The sequence below is a fragment of the Lytechinus pictus genome, chromosome 5 (assembly GCF_037042905.1).
Source record: "Lytechinus pictus isolate F3 Inbred chromosome 5, Lp3.0, whole genome shotgun sequence".
In the NCBI taxonomy this organism is placed as follows: domain Eukaryota; kingdom Metazoa; phylum Echinodermata; class Echinoidea; order Temnopleuroida; family Toxopneustidae; genus Lytechinus; species Lytechinus pictus.
In genome coordinates, this window is record NC_087249.1 from 44,562,041 (window position 1) to 44,576,528 (window position 14,488).

Below are 14,488 nucleotides of genomic sequence, written 5' to 3' on the forward strand. Positions count from 1 at the left end.
GTAGAAGAAGGAGGAAGGGAAATAGAAATGTAGAAAGAAAACGGAAAAGAGACAATCTAATTTGTTTTCTCTTTCACCTTTTTTCTCCCCATTTTAGCCTTCCTTACTCTTCTTAGTTCATGGCTCCCCCTCTCTCTTTGTCTCTCCCCCTCCCTGGCTTCCTTCTTTCATGTACGTTTATTCTCCCAACAGACGTGTTTGGTGACGAAATTTGCCAATAAAATTTTAGACCAATCCTGAATAGTGGCAGGGCTTGGTCGTATCATATTGTTTATCACCTTTGCAAATGTCCATATAAAAAATATAGCTTTCACAAAACTCATTTATTCTTTATTCTCTGTGAGATCCTTAACATCACTAAAATAGTGGTGATGGAGTGTTTTTTAGTATATTTAAAATCCGTAGATTCATTGTTTCGTTGGCCAATCTTGAAACTTTATGTTGAACGGCTTTCGGCGGCTCCAAATTAAGCTTTTTCTGATTAAAAGTATCGGATTATCAGTGCGAGTTGCGGCGATGGTGAAGTTGATCGAAATTTCACTTATATGATACTCTGGTTGTGTTCTTATATTTATTTTATTTTATTTTTTACTCTCAGCGAAGTTATGCTGTTATCATGATTTTTTTTCGGGGTGATGAAAATAAATTTATTTTGATGTAATTTTCTAAAGAAATTACATTACATGTATTAAAAAAAGGGTTTGGCTGCATGCAGCATTGTAGAAACATGATTTCTTCTTTTAAAGGGATGGTTCAGGCTGGAAATATTTATATCTCAATAAATAGAGTAAAATTCACAAAGCAAAATGCTGAAAATTTGATCGAAATCAGATAACAAATAACGAAGTTATTGAATTTTAAAGATTTGCATTATTTCGGTGATACATGCAGTTCTAGCCATGTCTTTGTGAATATTCATTAGGTGGGCTGATTATGTAATTTCCCAACTTTTTCTTTTGTATTTTATTCTATGAAATAAGGTTTATTCACAATAATATTTTTCTACCAAGAACTAAAACCTTGGATTGACAACTGATTTAGTGCATTAGTTATTCTTGCCGCAACAGCTTATTTCATCATAATGGAGACACATCATTTACACATGTATGAAATAATGTAAAATTTATGATTTCATGTAAAACATAAGAAAAGGGAAAGTGGGGATGTGAAATCATCAGCCCACCTAATGAATATTCATGACATGTGCATAAAACTGTTTCCACAAAATATTGATAAACTTTAAAACTCAATGACGTTGTTATTTGTTATCGGATTTTGATAAAATTTTCAGCATTTTGCTATGTGAATTTTACTCTATTTATTTAGATGTAAATAATTTCAGCCTGAACCATCCCTTTAAACTATCATCCCCTTGATACACACATCTTCACCATATGCACCACCACTAAGCAGCAATTACAATATTATGGTTCACTATCACTTCTTAATCTTATTCAACGTTTACGAATTTTGTTTTAAAATCATATTTTATTTATTCCTCATTATACATAACATTTTAAAATAATGAATAATACCAAATCATTAACATAAATATAGAAGGAAAGGAAAGAGAGAGAGAAAAAAAACGTTTGGTCTACGATCGTCGCAGTGCGCCCGTAGGGTGATCGTATAGGCACATCCTATTAATCGTATTCTACAGTGCGTATCAAAAAAAATTTACACTTTGAAAAAATCCTGTAAAATTATACATTTGTAATATCCTGAACTCTTTTCCACATTTTAACTATGGTACAGGTCCATTTAATCAAATGACGATATAACTGTCGAAAAATATTTCCGCTTGAGTGAGCACCACTTACTTTTGAAAAGTTAGTGAAAAATGATTTGCGCAGAACTTTGAAATAGTTATGCGAATAAAAGTAGACCTTAATCATGAAGAACACGTAGAGTTTAGCTATTAAAATTGATTTGAAGATATTTTTACCTTTTTTGACTTGTTTCCTTGCCCAAAACACTTCGAAGAGAGCATTACACCCCACTCCTCTCCCCCACACACCGAGGCCATCGTGACGATATTTGCTTTACACTGAGCTGTGATTTACATGGAATGGCTTAAGCTTGATTTTCATTTTGTTAATCATTACCAAGCTTGGGAAAAATGTGGAGAAACATGTATTAAATGAGAAATGAAATGTAAACCCACTTTCAATGATAAAAACTGAGTGAAATAATGCTGGAGATGTCTGATTTAAACTTTTGTTCAGATTCAGTTATGTCCTCAGATCCAGCTGGCACAAAAAGGGTAAAGGTTGTGCTTACTAAGTGCTGAAATTTCGATTTGGGTGGCAAAATTGTTACAAAATGCTTGAATGTATCCGTCTTATTTCAACTGACTAAAAGTGCAAGGGAAATGTATGAGAAATGTTTCGCAGGGTAAGTTTGATTTCGCCGTTTCCCCTTAACACAGCGTGAAAACGAGCATTTCTGCGCAAACAGATTTCTGCGAGCTTTACAAAAATGGACAGTGCTCACTCAAGTGTAACATTCTGACAAAACTTTTACTTTCATTGGATAAGTGAGACCCAAATCCAAGATTATATGTGAAAAAAATTACCCACATGTTGTATATTTTTTAATTCCCAGGGCTTTTTCAAATTGTAAACTTTTTTTGATACGCACTGTATAGTAGTCTATGCTATAGAAGTGATCCCCACATACTGTAAATCGTTAACGTTGTCATATAGACCGAAGAAATTTACGGTGCGGGGATGGGGGCGGGGGCTGAGTCGGAAGTAGCATTAAATCACATTTTCACGGTACTTTTCATGATTTCGTACACGCTTACTGAAAAAGTTTGGGGCTGAAGCGAGCCTCACCCCCTTTCCCGGTGTCACGGCCCCTTAGATAATCGCACTCATGTGCTTAGTCAAATGTAACCGATATAAGGAAAGGAAAGGAACGGAAAGGAAAGGAGAGGAAAGGAAAAGAACAGGGTAAAATATAATACTTTCTGAATATCTAAAAAAAATCCACCACAAAATTATAGTTTTGTATTAAAAGATCAATTTTTTTACTTGCTCGCTTGCTTTGATCGCTCGCAGCATTTTAGAAATGTTGCTCCTGTCTGGCCCCCTTAAAAATGACTCATTGCGCTATAGTGTAACCCTATACTCGAATGTTAAAACCTGACAAAATTGCAATACATAATGATTAATAATTAAACACTAATGCACCAACAGTAATTGCTTTTATGATTTTCTTTTTTAAGGGCACTGAACTCGATCAATTAGGTCTATATCCATTAAAGCGGCACGGGCCTTTGATTTTCGTCAATTTGTAATTTTTGGTTAAACAATAATGCTGTTTGATCCATTGAAAATAGGTGCACTGATAAATATTACAGCGTTATTTCATAACCCATTCACGACTCAATTAGCCTGATATAATATACATGTATATAGCGGGTAAATACACGACTCAATATAAATTAAGAGTAATGTTGTAACATCGAAAGCCTAGCTGTTGGAGTTTTTAGGAGGGGGGGGGGGGTTTATGGGAGAAAATGGCTCTCATTGAACAAAATGCTGATTGACCAAGGAAGTACAATGGCCCTTATTTTGAGGTCTAGTTTAACTTAGACCGTGGTCTAACACTGTGCTAAAATTATGGGAAGCCAAACATGTCAAAATTTTGTTGATTTTGTATGTTTCTTATATTCCCTGTGCTCTTTGCCTATTCTTTAAAAGTGAAGACAACTATCTTATTTATTCAGCCCCGACAGTTAAGAATGATTTGAGAGTGAATGAGCTGAATCACTGAACCTCTAATACATTAGAGATTTATGTCACAATTGGCCATCCATAACATCGACCAGAATTTGATTTAGACCAGGGGCGGATCCAGGATTTTCCCAAAGGGGGCATATTTTTCCGAGGAAAAATTTGACAAGCAAAAAGAAAAAGAAAAAAAATAGGTCTTCACTTTCAAAGGGGGGAGGGGCACACTTCTGTTTCAACAGCATTTTACATTAAAGATTTTAATTTTGCTTCTCAAAGGGGGGGGGGGGCACGGGTCGGCTGTGCCCCCCCCCCCCCTCCTAGATCCGCCAGTGATTTGGACCAGACTTCGGAGACATACGGGCTAAAGGGTTTACATTCCCCTCTTAAAATCTTAATGCAAAACAGGTTTACAGAGCCCCCTCACTTTAGTCAAAGATAATGATAAGAATAAGTATCTGTTGCATCAATCGATTTAAAGAGTGGAAATTACAACTTTAGCATTATACATTAATATTATTGAGGTTCAGTTCAAATATAAGGATTAGTTTTGAACCGGTCTTCGGTGTCGTTATACTTCAATATTTAATGACATGAACACTGTCAGAAATATCATCATTATAACCACCACCATCACCAACAATCATCATCATCATCATCACCACCACCACCACCACAACCATCATCATCATAAACATCACCATTGTCATCGTCGTCCTCATCATCATCAGCAGCATTGTTATCATCACCATCATTATCTTCATCACCAACGTCATCTCCATCGTCGTCATCAACATAATCTTCATCATCATCATCATCATCGTCATCATCATCATCTCCACCTTTATTATCTTTATCATAAACATCACCCCTCCACTACCAATACTACAATCACCATCGTCGTCGTCGTCAGCACTACCATCGTCTCGAATCAGGTAGGACAGTATTTTGAAGGCCATTTTAACTTAGACCAGGCTCTAACTCATGCTAAAATTATGGAAAGTTAAAATTATAAATTCTGTTTATATCGTATATTTCTTTTGTTTACTAATTTGTTTCCCCGTGACTTTTGCTTTCATGATAAAGAAAAATATTTCAGTTGTCATTCTCAGACATATAATGTATAACTGATGTGAATGTTAGACAAGTATATAAAAAAGTATGCTCTTCGATTTGTGCCGCAACCGCCTATCCGCAGATAAACCCAGACTTTTGACAAGAGATTAGATTAACCCGAGTTCAGAATACGGGTCCCAATGTATTTTCGATAAGTTAAGTGACATTATGAAAAAGTACAACAATGTTTTCTCAAAGTACGACCCATTCATATAATAAAGACATTATGCACCACTTGAGTCACTATACGATTTTATAACAATATTCATATTCACTTTTATTCAATGATAACATATAGGCTCTTAAAATATACATAATGTAATAATAGAATTCAATTTATATATCGTAATCTGACTACATATATTTCATTTTCAACACAATATAAATCAAATATTTATTTATAATATATCAACTAATTACAATATTCTATCAAAATACAAATAAAATGTCTAATTATTATTAAATAAGAAGACACAGCAGTTGGTGATTAAATCTGCCTTTCCTATACTTCTTTCGTTTGGGTAGCCGAAATGCATTTTCGGCATAGATTCTTGATGTGTATAGTTTGTGTAGGGGAATGTAAAGAGCATAATTATCTCATTAATCAAATAATGCGAGCGCGAAGCGCGTCCAGATCTTTATTTTTAATTAACGAATGCGAAGCGAAAACTGAAATTGTTTTATACTCAGACCAGAATAAATGAGAACTGTTTTTAGGAAATCATAAAGAGCATTAAACTAATACTTTAGCGAAGCGCGGGGTGATTTTTTTCTCATATTGAGAGCTAACAGATGGCATTTGAAGCCGTTTTAATAATCATGAAAAGATGTGTTTAGTATGTCAAATAATAAAGCTAGAAGCTTGAGAAAAAAACATTTGTTGTATATTGACTTGAAAACAAAATGTTTTTAGAGCAATTCAATCCTCTGAAACGGGATAATGTATATCTCATTAAACATGCAATTCGAGCGCCAGGAGTTGTGAACACATAGACCCTAATAAAGCAAATTCCCACCATGTTTCTCTTTCTTTCCCCCTTAGTATGCAAAAGGATGAGTCAATACGAGAAATGAAATGAATCAAGGTTTCTGCTAAAAACATGCTTTTCTGTTTTTGTCCATGCACATTTTCTATGCAACATCATAAAAATTGTTAACATTGCATGATTCTATATTAATATTGAAAAAAATATATATATTACCGATATTTTACCATTGTGCGTATCAGGTTCAGAACATGAACATTAACGTCATAGTAAAAACGGAAACAAACAAAAAAATCTTCATTTAGCATTATTTCTTTCAACTGAAGGTAAATGTTCTGCTCCATTTACAATTTAGACTTGATATTATAATTGCTTTGATCCATGTAGAAGGAGACACAAACATACAAAATTATCAAATATATATTTAAAAAAATAATTTCTCAACTAATTTTCTTTAAAAACATAACATTAAAATGTGCTTAACATGATTACGCCGTTTCGTATGAAAGTTCAAATTTAGTCTGAATTAGTGCCATGACCACCACGAAAAGGGACAAGAAGACGGGATTTAATAATTCTTGTAATGGTATGGTCGATTTTGTGTTGAACAAGATTACAAAAAGACATGAAGTCTAAACCTGTGTCTCGTTATCCTATTGGAAAGAACAGTGTCACACAAAGTGATCACAGTGTGCTCACATATAGTATTCATACTGTTATTTTGCTCAAATTCAACAGTGTGAAAATGTTCACACTGTGGACACCTCGGCAGTATGACCGTTCACAGCGTGTTCACATGGTCGACTATGTGACTCATACTGTTGAAATGCTCAAATGTAACAGTGTGAAGGTGATTCACATAGTGTTCCACACTGTGAACACACCCAGGCACACACATTGTGACACAATGTGTTCTTTCCAGTTATACGTTATGACAAAAAGGCAAGGAAATATTCAGAATCCTGTCTTCATGTGCGAATAACTTTGACTAGACATGCTAGACGAAACCCAGTAAATATCTTGTATTATTGTCTTCCCGTCCCGACGAAGTCTGAACGGGAATCGACGATCTTAATTGTCTTTTAGCTTCTTGCCATACTTAAGTTGCCTCGATGAGATCCATGATCATGTCTACTTAAAATCTCGACATAATTAAGTTATCTTGACGAGATCCATTATCTTGTGTTCTTACATTCTCGACATTAAAAAAAACTAAATTTTCCAGTGTTGACGAGATCCATGATCATATCTTTTTAAATTCTTGACATAACGAAGTTGTCTTGCGAGATAGAAAATTTCGACATAACAAAGTTTTCTTGACGAGATCCATGATCCATGATTTTCGTCATGGCGGAGTTGTAAAATAAATCAAAAGTTTAGACAATAGTTTTTACAGTGACCTGCTTACAAAGTTAAACAGTGTTTGTATCTACAGTGCATAAAAATATGTGCAAAGTTACATCTAATTATTGTAAGACAGTCATTAAAGCAACGTCTGATCTTCGGTACATTTTGGTTGATTACTATTATGACTATATTATTTCCCATTCAAAACCACCTGATTCGTCTGTTGTGAAATTAAAGGGATGCTCCAGGGTGAAAATATTTATATCTGAATAAAGTTAAAGTTTAGCAATATTTTGTGAAAGTAGTTATATGCAAGTCACCATAAATATTCATTAGGCGGGCTGATGATGTCACATCCCCACTAAACTTTTTAATGTTATTATATGAAATCATGATTGTTTCATTTTTCCATACATGTGTGAATAATGAGTCTCCTTTTTAATGAAATAAGTTGCAGCAATGAATATTTATTGCACTAAATCAGTTGTCAATCCATTTTTTTCAATTCTTGGTAGAACATTTTTGAATGAATCTTATTTCATGTAATAAAATACAAAAGAACAAGTGGGGATATGACACCATCAATTCGCTCATGAAGACATGCCTAGAATTATTTTAGTCACCGGAATAATGCAAATCAAATGCCATAACTTTGTTATTCCTTGTCCGATTTTTATCAAATTTTCAGTGTTTTGTTTGTCTGATTTTTTTTTATATGTATAAATCATGTTATCTTCAGCCCGGAGCATTCTTTGAAACATTTCTTGGATATTTTCATCCGATTTTGATAACATTTTCAGCACTATTCAAGTTTGATTTAGGTCTGTTTGTTCAAATCAAATGTTTACAACTGAGGTAATGGAGTAATAAATTAAATTGACTGAGTTCGAGTTCATATGGTCGGCAATATTGAAATAACAGTAAGCTCCAGTTTTATTCTTATTCATTATAGTGTAAATTACTGATTAATTACTTTCGCCGCGCTAATCTTGTGTAGTAGAAATAGGTGGAGTTGCTCAAGAGATCGAAGAGTTCGAAGAAGGTGAGAATACTCCCACCTAGCCACAGTCCCATTGAGCCCCCTATGTCACCTGGAATGGAGTCAAATAAAAAATGGAGGAAAAGGAGTTGGTAATATTTTTAAAATTTGAAGAAAAACAATATTTATATCGAGTGCCCTCTCTTGGTAATGTTTTTATTTTCGAGCATTAATTTTGTCTTACAAATTTAGTGACTGAATATTTGATTTGATTTATTTCCATTTTCCAATAACAAAAGTATATACAAGTGTAATATTTTTTTCTTAGCATAACATAACAATAAGCAATTGACATAATGAATAACATATGCATATACACATTCTAATAATCTAATTGAAATATATTTATACCTGATAATTTTTTTTATTATTTAAACAAATAGCAGAAAAAACTTATACATATATCGACATAATACATTTTGAAATGTGGAAGGCCTTCATCTTAAGCTTAGAGCTTGAAATTGATAAGGGCCTCAAAAGGAAATATCAAACTACAACTATATTATCCTGAAATTCTCAACCCATTCCATGCTGGAGACGTATTTTATAATAATAATAAAATAATATATACTGATTTATATAGCGCAGAAACTATGAGCATATACTCTACTGCGCTGCAATTAAGAGCTAGTGAAATGCTTGAGAACAGATTTAGAAAAGGGGGTGAAGAAATGTATGGGAATTATTTGAAGAGATAAGTTTTTAGTTTAAGTTTGAACGTTTCTGCTGATGGACAGGATCTTATTACATACGGCAAAGCATTCAATAATATAAACAACTAAAACATTCCCATACATCTTATTTTGATCGAGCACCCGACCGAAATAATACTTAATACAAAATCACACAAAATTTGCAATAAAGCAGGTTTTAATTTCATTTACTACACATCATAATGTTTTAGGGCATACACGTTTAAAATAACAGCGACGCTCAATTTTTTTTAGGGGGGGGGGCACCAAAACTGAAATAATAAACAACATATTTTCCTCAAATTTAGGATTTATAATAAGACCAAATTAATCTAGTTTAATAACCCCAAGTATTAAAAGAGAGTAATTTACTTACAAAGAAGACTGAAGAATGTATAAGCTCTCTGCTGTGTGATCTTCTCAATGCTCAGCTCTTTGAAGAAGAGGTTTATAAACAACATATTTTCGCTGTCAAATAAAGTAAAGAGATTTCAGTAAAATTCCAAGACGTAGAACATACCCGAACTTCCCACATTACAGACTAGTTCTTAAGAAAGCAAGTTTAAAGTGATATTGCTTGAATAACCGAATCGTGACCATTTTTGTACACCAGGGGGCCGTTTCATAAAGCTGTTCGTTAAGATGAGAGCGACTTTAAGAACGACTGGTGAACAGTTCTTACGCGCTAAACCATCGCCAATGAATATACCATTTACCACAAGAAAGGATCACCAGTCGTTCTTAAAGTCGCTCTTAACTTACGAACAGCTTTATAAAACACCCACCGGGATGGGAATATCGTTCAATTTAGTGATACTTAATTTATGAATTTATATAGCGCCATCTATCAAAAATATTGTATTCCGAGGCATACTACCATTATCAACCTGGCTTTGTTGGGGTGTCTTGGGTGGTTATGACTCGTCTTTCACTCTGAGGGACATGTGTTCGATTAACAGCAAGGGCATGTTTTCCTTCAGCAATAAATTTACCCATATTGTGCTGTATTCAACCCAGCTGAGCTGAATTTCTACCTGGTAGGTAGAAATCCATTGAATGTTTGGGCGCCTATAATGGCAGCGCAGCTAAAGCTGGGGTAATAGTAGCCTCTTGTCGAGGCCCTGTCGGCTGCTTTCCGAGCGAACATGGCTAAGCAAGGGAGAGAGCGAAGCCGAGCACCGCGCCAGGCCTATAATTCGCTTCGCGAATTAGGAAATCCCTCGCTTCGCTCGGGAAGCAGCCGCCAGGGCCTCGACAAGAGGATAGGGTAATAGTAGCCGCGCTTTGCATCCTCAGGCAAAAAGCGCTATAAATCCAGCTCTTGTTATCACCCCAGCTTTAGCTCGAGCTGCCGTTTCCAGCGCTGTGCATTCAAGGGATTAATCCTGCCAGGTACCCATTCATCTCACCCGGGTAGTGAATGCGACACAAGTAACCAACTCGTTCTCTCGATTTATTTCTCGTTCCCTCGAATTACAGTTATTTTCCACGAGTTATTATTTTAATCGAGGGAGCAAGTTATTATATAAGTCAAGACAATCAAACGAGTTATTGTATAAGACAAGGGAAGAGTTATATAAGTTGAGGGAACGAGTTATTATGTAAGTCGAGGAAAAAATATATTGTATAAGCCGAGGGAACGAGTTATTATACAAGTCGAGGGAACGAATTATTAAGTCGAGGGAACGAGTAATTATTCAAGTCGACGAAACGAGTTATTATACAAGCTGAAGGGACGAGTTGTTATACAAGCCGAGGGAACGAGTTATTATATGAGTCGAGGAAACCAGTTATCATATAAGTCGAGGGAACGAATTATTTTATAAGTTGAGGGAACGAGTTATTATATAAGACGAGGGAACGAGTTATTTTATAAGACGACGAAACAAGTTGTTATATAAGTTCAGGGAACAGGTTATTACACAAGTCATAGAAACGACTTATACTATATAAGTCGAGGGAACGAGTGATTATTTGAATCGAGGGAACGACTCATTCCGAACGAGTAATTATATAAGTCGAGGGAACGAGTTGTTATACATGTATAAGTCGACGGAACGAGTTATCATATAAGTCGAGGGAATGAGTTATTATATTAGTCGAAAGAATTACGAGAAATTACTTAAGTCGAGGGAACGAGTTAGTAACTCGTGGGAACGAGTTAGGAAAAGAAAAAAAAAACACATGTCATGTCATGTCACCTGAGATGAAAGAGCGTGGTAGTCGGATCGTGTATACTGTGCAGCGGGCTTTAAAGGTAAATTCCAGTTCTGGTAACGATCTCAAAATGAATTTTTACAGAATCTAATACAATGACCACCCAAGTGTCTGTTTGTATGAATAAAAAATATGTGCCAAAGGATTCTGGAAGAAATTGTGTAATTGCTGAGAAATAAGCAAAATAAGCGCGGATTCGGTCACTTCCGTCGGGTCTTTATTCCAGCAATAATAATACACTGTCCCACGTGTGCCTATCTGTGTTGGCGATCTTCAGTGTGATCGTATTTCAGCTTAGATTTTATGATTTCACAAAGTTCAGTTTATGTAACTGTACCAGATCTAGATCCTCGATGATATACTGACAATTAAGCCTGGTTTACAGACTTTCACATGAAATCAGTGTTTACTGCAACTACTGGCATTTCTCTTTAATTATGCATTACCTGAAATAATCTGAAGAAAGAGAAACGTTATATTCTCTCTGGTAGATTTGGGCCAGCGTTTGGGCCCAAAAGTGTGACGGAAAACCAGCCGTTGTGACCACGGGCTCGTATGTGACGCTGTGACAAGGAACCGGACATTTGCACTCACTACTTGCATTCTTGATGAACTCGACTAAATCAAAAATCAAAGAAAGGTTTGATTATATTCTTCCAAATTACTTAGGGACTTTTCACACGTGAAGCTTATCATCATTGTAATGATGATTGCAATTTGTCTTTAGAATCATCGGACCTTTCACACGGAAAATTCGTACCGTAATTTTAGTGAAACTAAACTTACCGTCCTTACACAAGGAAAAAAAATCGTAATTTGAATGATGATTCCAGTGAAAAAAAGGCTACTGACGAATATTTAGCACGTGTGAAACCAAACTAGATCATGATTAGAATCAGGAAAGCTAATCACATTCACGATTACAATAGTAATCATCATTACAACGATGATTCAATATTCACGTGTGAAAAGGCCCTGAAATTCACCTCCGGAGTAGAATTTGAATTCGTGATTGTGATTAACGTTCGTGATTCTAGTTTGTTTTCACACGTGCTAAAAATTCGTCACTAGACTTATTTTTCACTGGAATCATCATTCAAATTACGATTTTTTTTTTGTTTACCGTGTGAAAGGGCGGTAAATGAAGGCACCAACAATGCCGGGATCCGACGATAATGCTAACTTGGTGTCTGCTCTCATTTCATCATTTTTAGAGAAACAACATTTTAACAATTTGTCAGAACTTGGTTTTGATTGGCTGAGAAGCACAGGTTTCTGGCTGTCACTATGGTAACGGATGTCAATAATAAAAATTTACATCAATTTGAACATATTTGTATACATAATTTTGTATACATTATCTTGTAATCTTATATCAGATGTAAATGCAGAAATAAAAGCAATCAATCAATCAGTCAGTCAGTCAGTCGATCGATCAATCAATCAATCAACCAATCAATTAGTCGATCGATCAGTCGATCGATCAATCAATCAATCAATCAATCAATCAATCAATCAATCAATCAATCAATTAATTAATCAGTCAGTCAGTCAGTCAATCAACTTATCAGTACCATCATGCAGAATGTTCCGACCATTAGTTTACATGACTTGAGGTGGAATGCAAATATTATGACAATTATAGTTCCAGACTCACCTGTAGCCGATGCCGCACAGTCATATAGCTCCACTGGGTTACATACAGACGAGTTACCTTCACGTGAAAAAAGTAACAAAGTTCATCAAATTTTGTAATCATGATAATAAATTAATTCTTAAAAAAAAACAGAAAAATCTAATTCAAGTTCCATTTCATTTCCAACAGAACGTCAAGTACAATATAAATAAAATTCATACATTTATAATACATACAATGATCTGACGCAAATATTTACAAATAAACGGTATATAATTTCAAAAGTCATTAGTACAGTGTATAAAGCAGATATATTGTCACTGAAAAAAACTAAATCCTGTGTTGATAAAACTGATTGAATAGATAGATAAATAATTAGATACATTATCAAATAAATCATTAAATAGAAGTAATTAGAGTCATCTTGAAATTTATTTTGTTAAATCATTTTTTCTGAGCAAATTCTTTTTCAGGTCTAAAGGCCATGAAAGGTGATTCATTCAACCGCTTGTAAAGTCACGCGCAACCTTACGACTCTATTGGTGATTTTATTTATTTATTTATTGTTTTTGGTTAATCTTGGATGTAACTAATAAGTAAACTGCACTAAATCTGTTTAATATTTACATGCAAAGAATAATTAAAGAAAGAGCTTAAGAGATGCATTCACAGATGAAGTTTAGCATAACAACTATCGTTTATATACTTAATCGATCTACAAGCAGTCGGTCAAATTCTCCGAGTCTAATATGGATTTAAATAGGCTAAAAATCAATTTGATCTATTATCAATTTGATCTATTTAGCGTTTGGTCTTCCCTATATACTTAACTCAATCTACTTTTTTCTTATTCTCAATTGTTATTTATCCTAATACTACATTGGTCTAGTTTCCACATTTTTGTTTATTTTGTCAAATAAAAAAATGATTCTCAAACAGTTTATTCAATCACATAGACTAAGCGGAACCGTTGTAGACAAATTAAGTGGATATTGGAAGAAATGGGTAAAACCTGACTGGAAATTAGAGAAAATTGTAAATGGGCTAAATTGCAATTAGACAAAATGGTTAGTAGGCCTAGACGATCTAGTTGATTGTAGATGGAAAAGGATTAGACCATGGGAGATAAGACCAAATGAAAAGTAGACGAAGCGAGTGTAGAACAACTGGTAATTTATATAATGATAATAATGATGATGATGATACTAATAATAATAATAGTGAAAATAATAATAATGACAAATAATAAAAACAATAATTGTAATAACATTGATAGTTTATAATGATAATAATAATAATAATCATGATGATAATAATAACAATAATAGTAATTATGATAATAGAAATAATAATAATAGCTGGATTTACATCGCGCTTTTTGCCTGAGGATACAAAGTGCTTGCTATCATTACCCCGCCTTTAGCTCGAGCTACCTTCAACGGCGCTCAGTGCATGCAAGGGATTAATCCTGCCGGGTATACCCATTCATATCACCATCATTTCCTTATGTCCCTTTTAACATTTTCACTTATCATCATCCAATTATCATGACAAACTATCTACCATCATCTCCCCCACTCAGTGACGGATCCAGGGGGGGGGTTGGCACATCCGGCCCGTGCCCCCCCCCCCCCTTTGAGAGCCATAGTCAATATTTTCAATGTAAATATGCCGTTTTTCACAAGTGTGCCCCCTTGAAAGTTACAGCATATATTTTA

General features: G+C 34.6%; 1 protein-coding gene across 2 annotated transcripts in view; it reads right to left on the bottom strand.

Moving 5' to 3' along the window:
• Nucleotides 1-7,696: 7,696 nt before the first annotated feature.
• The window catches only part of LOC129283596 (acid-sensing ion channel 1C-like), a 29,531-nt gene continuing 22,739 nt past the window's right edge, over nt 7,697-14,488 (bottom strand). The window contains exons 7-10 of one of the 2 annotated variants that reach the window (XM_064099062.1): nt 12,792-12,848; nt 11,581-11,752; nt 9,294-9,385; nt 7,697-8,277 (exon numbers count right to left, since the gene is read on the bottom strand). In XM_064099062.1, the coding sequence (XP_063955132.1) occupies nt 8,156-8,277; nt 9,294-9,385; nt 11,581-11,752; nt 12,792-12,848 (443 nt within the window). In that variant the 3' untranslated portion in view covers nt 7,697-8,155. The remainder of the gene's footprint in view (nt 8,278-9,293; nt 9,386-11,580; nt 11,753-12,791; nt 12,849-14,488) is intronic. The other variant, XM_064099063.1, reaches the window with a different exon arrangement.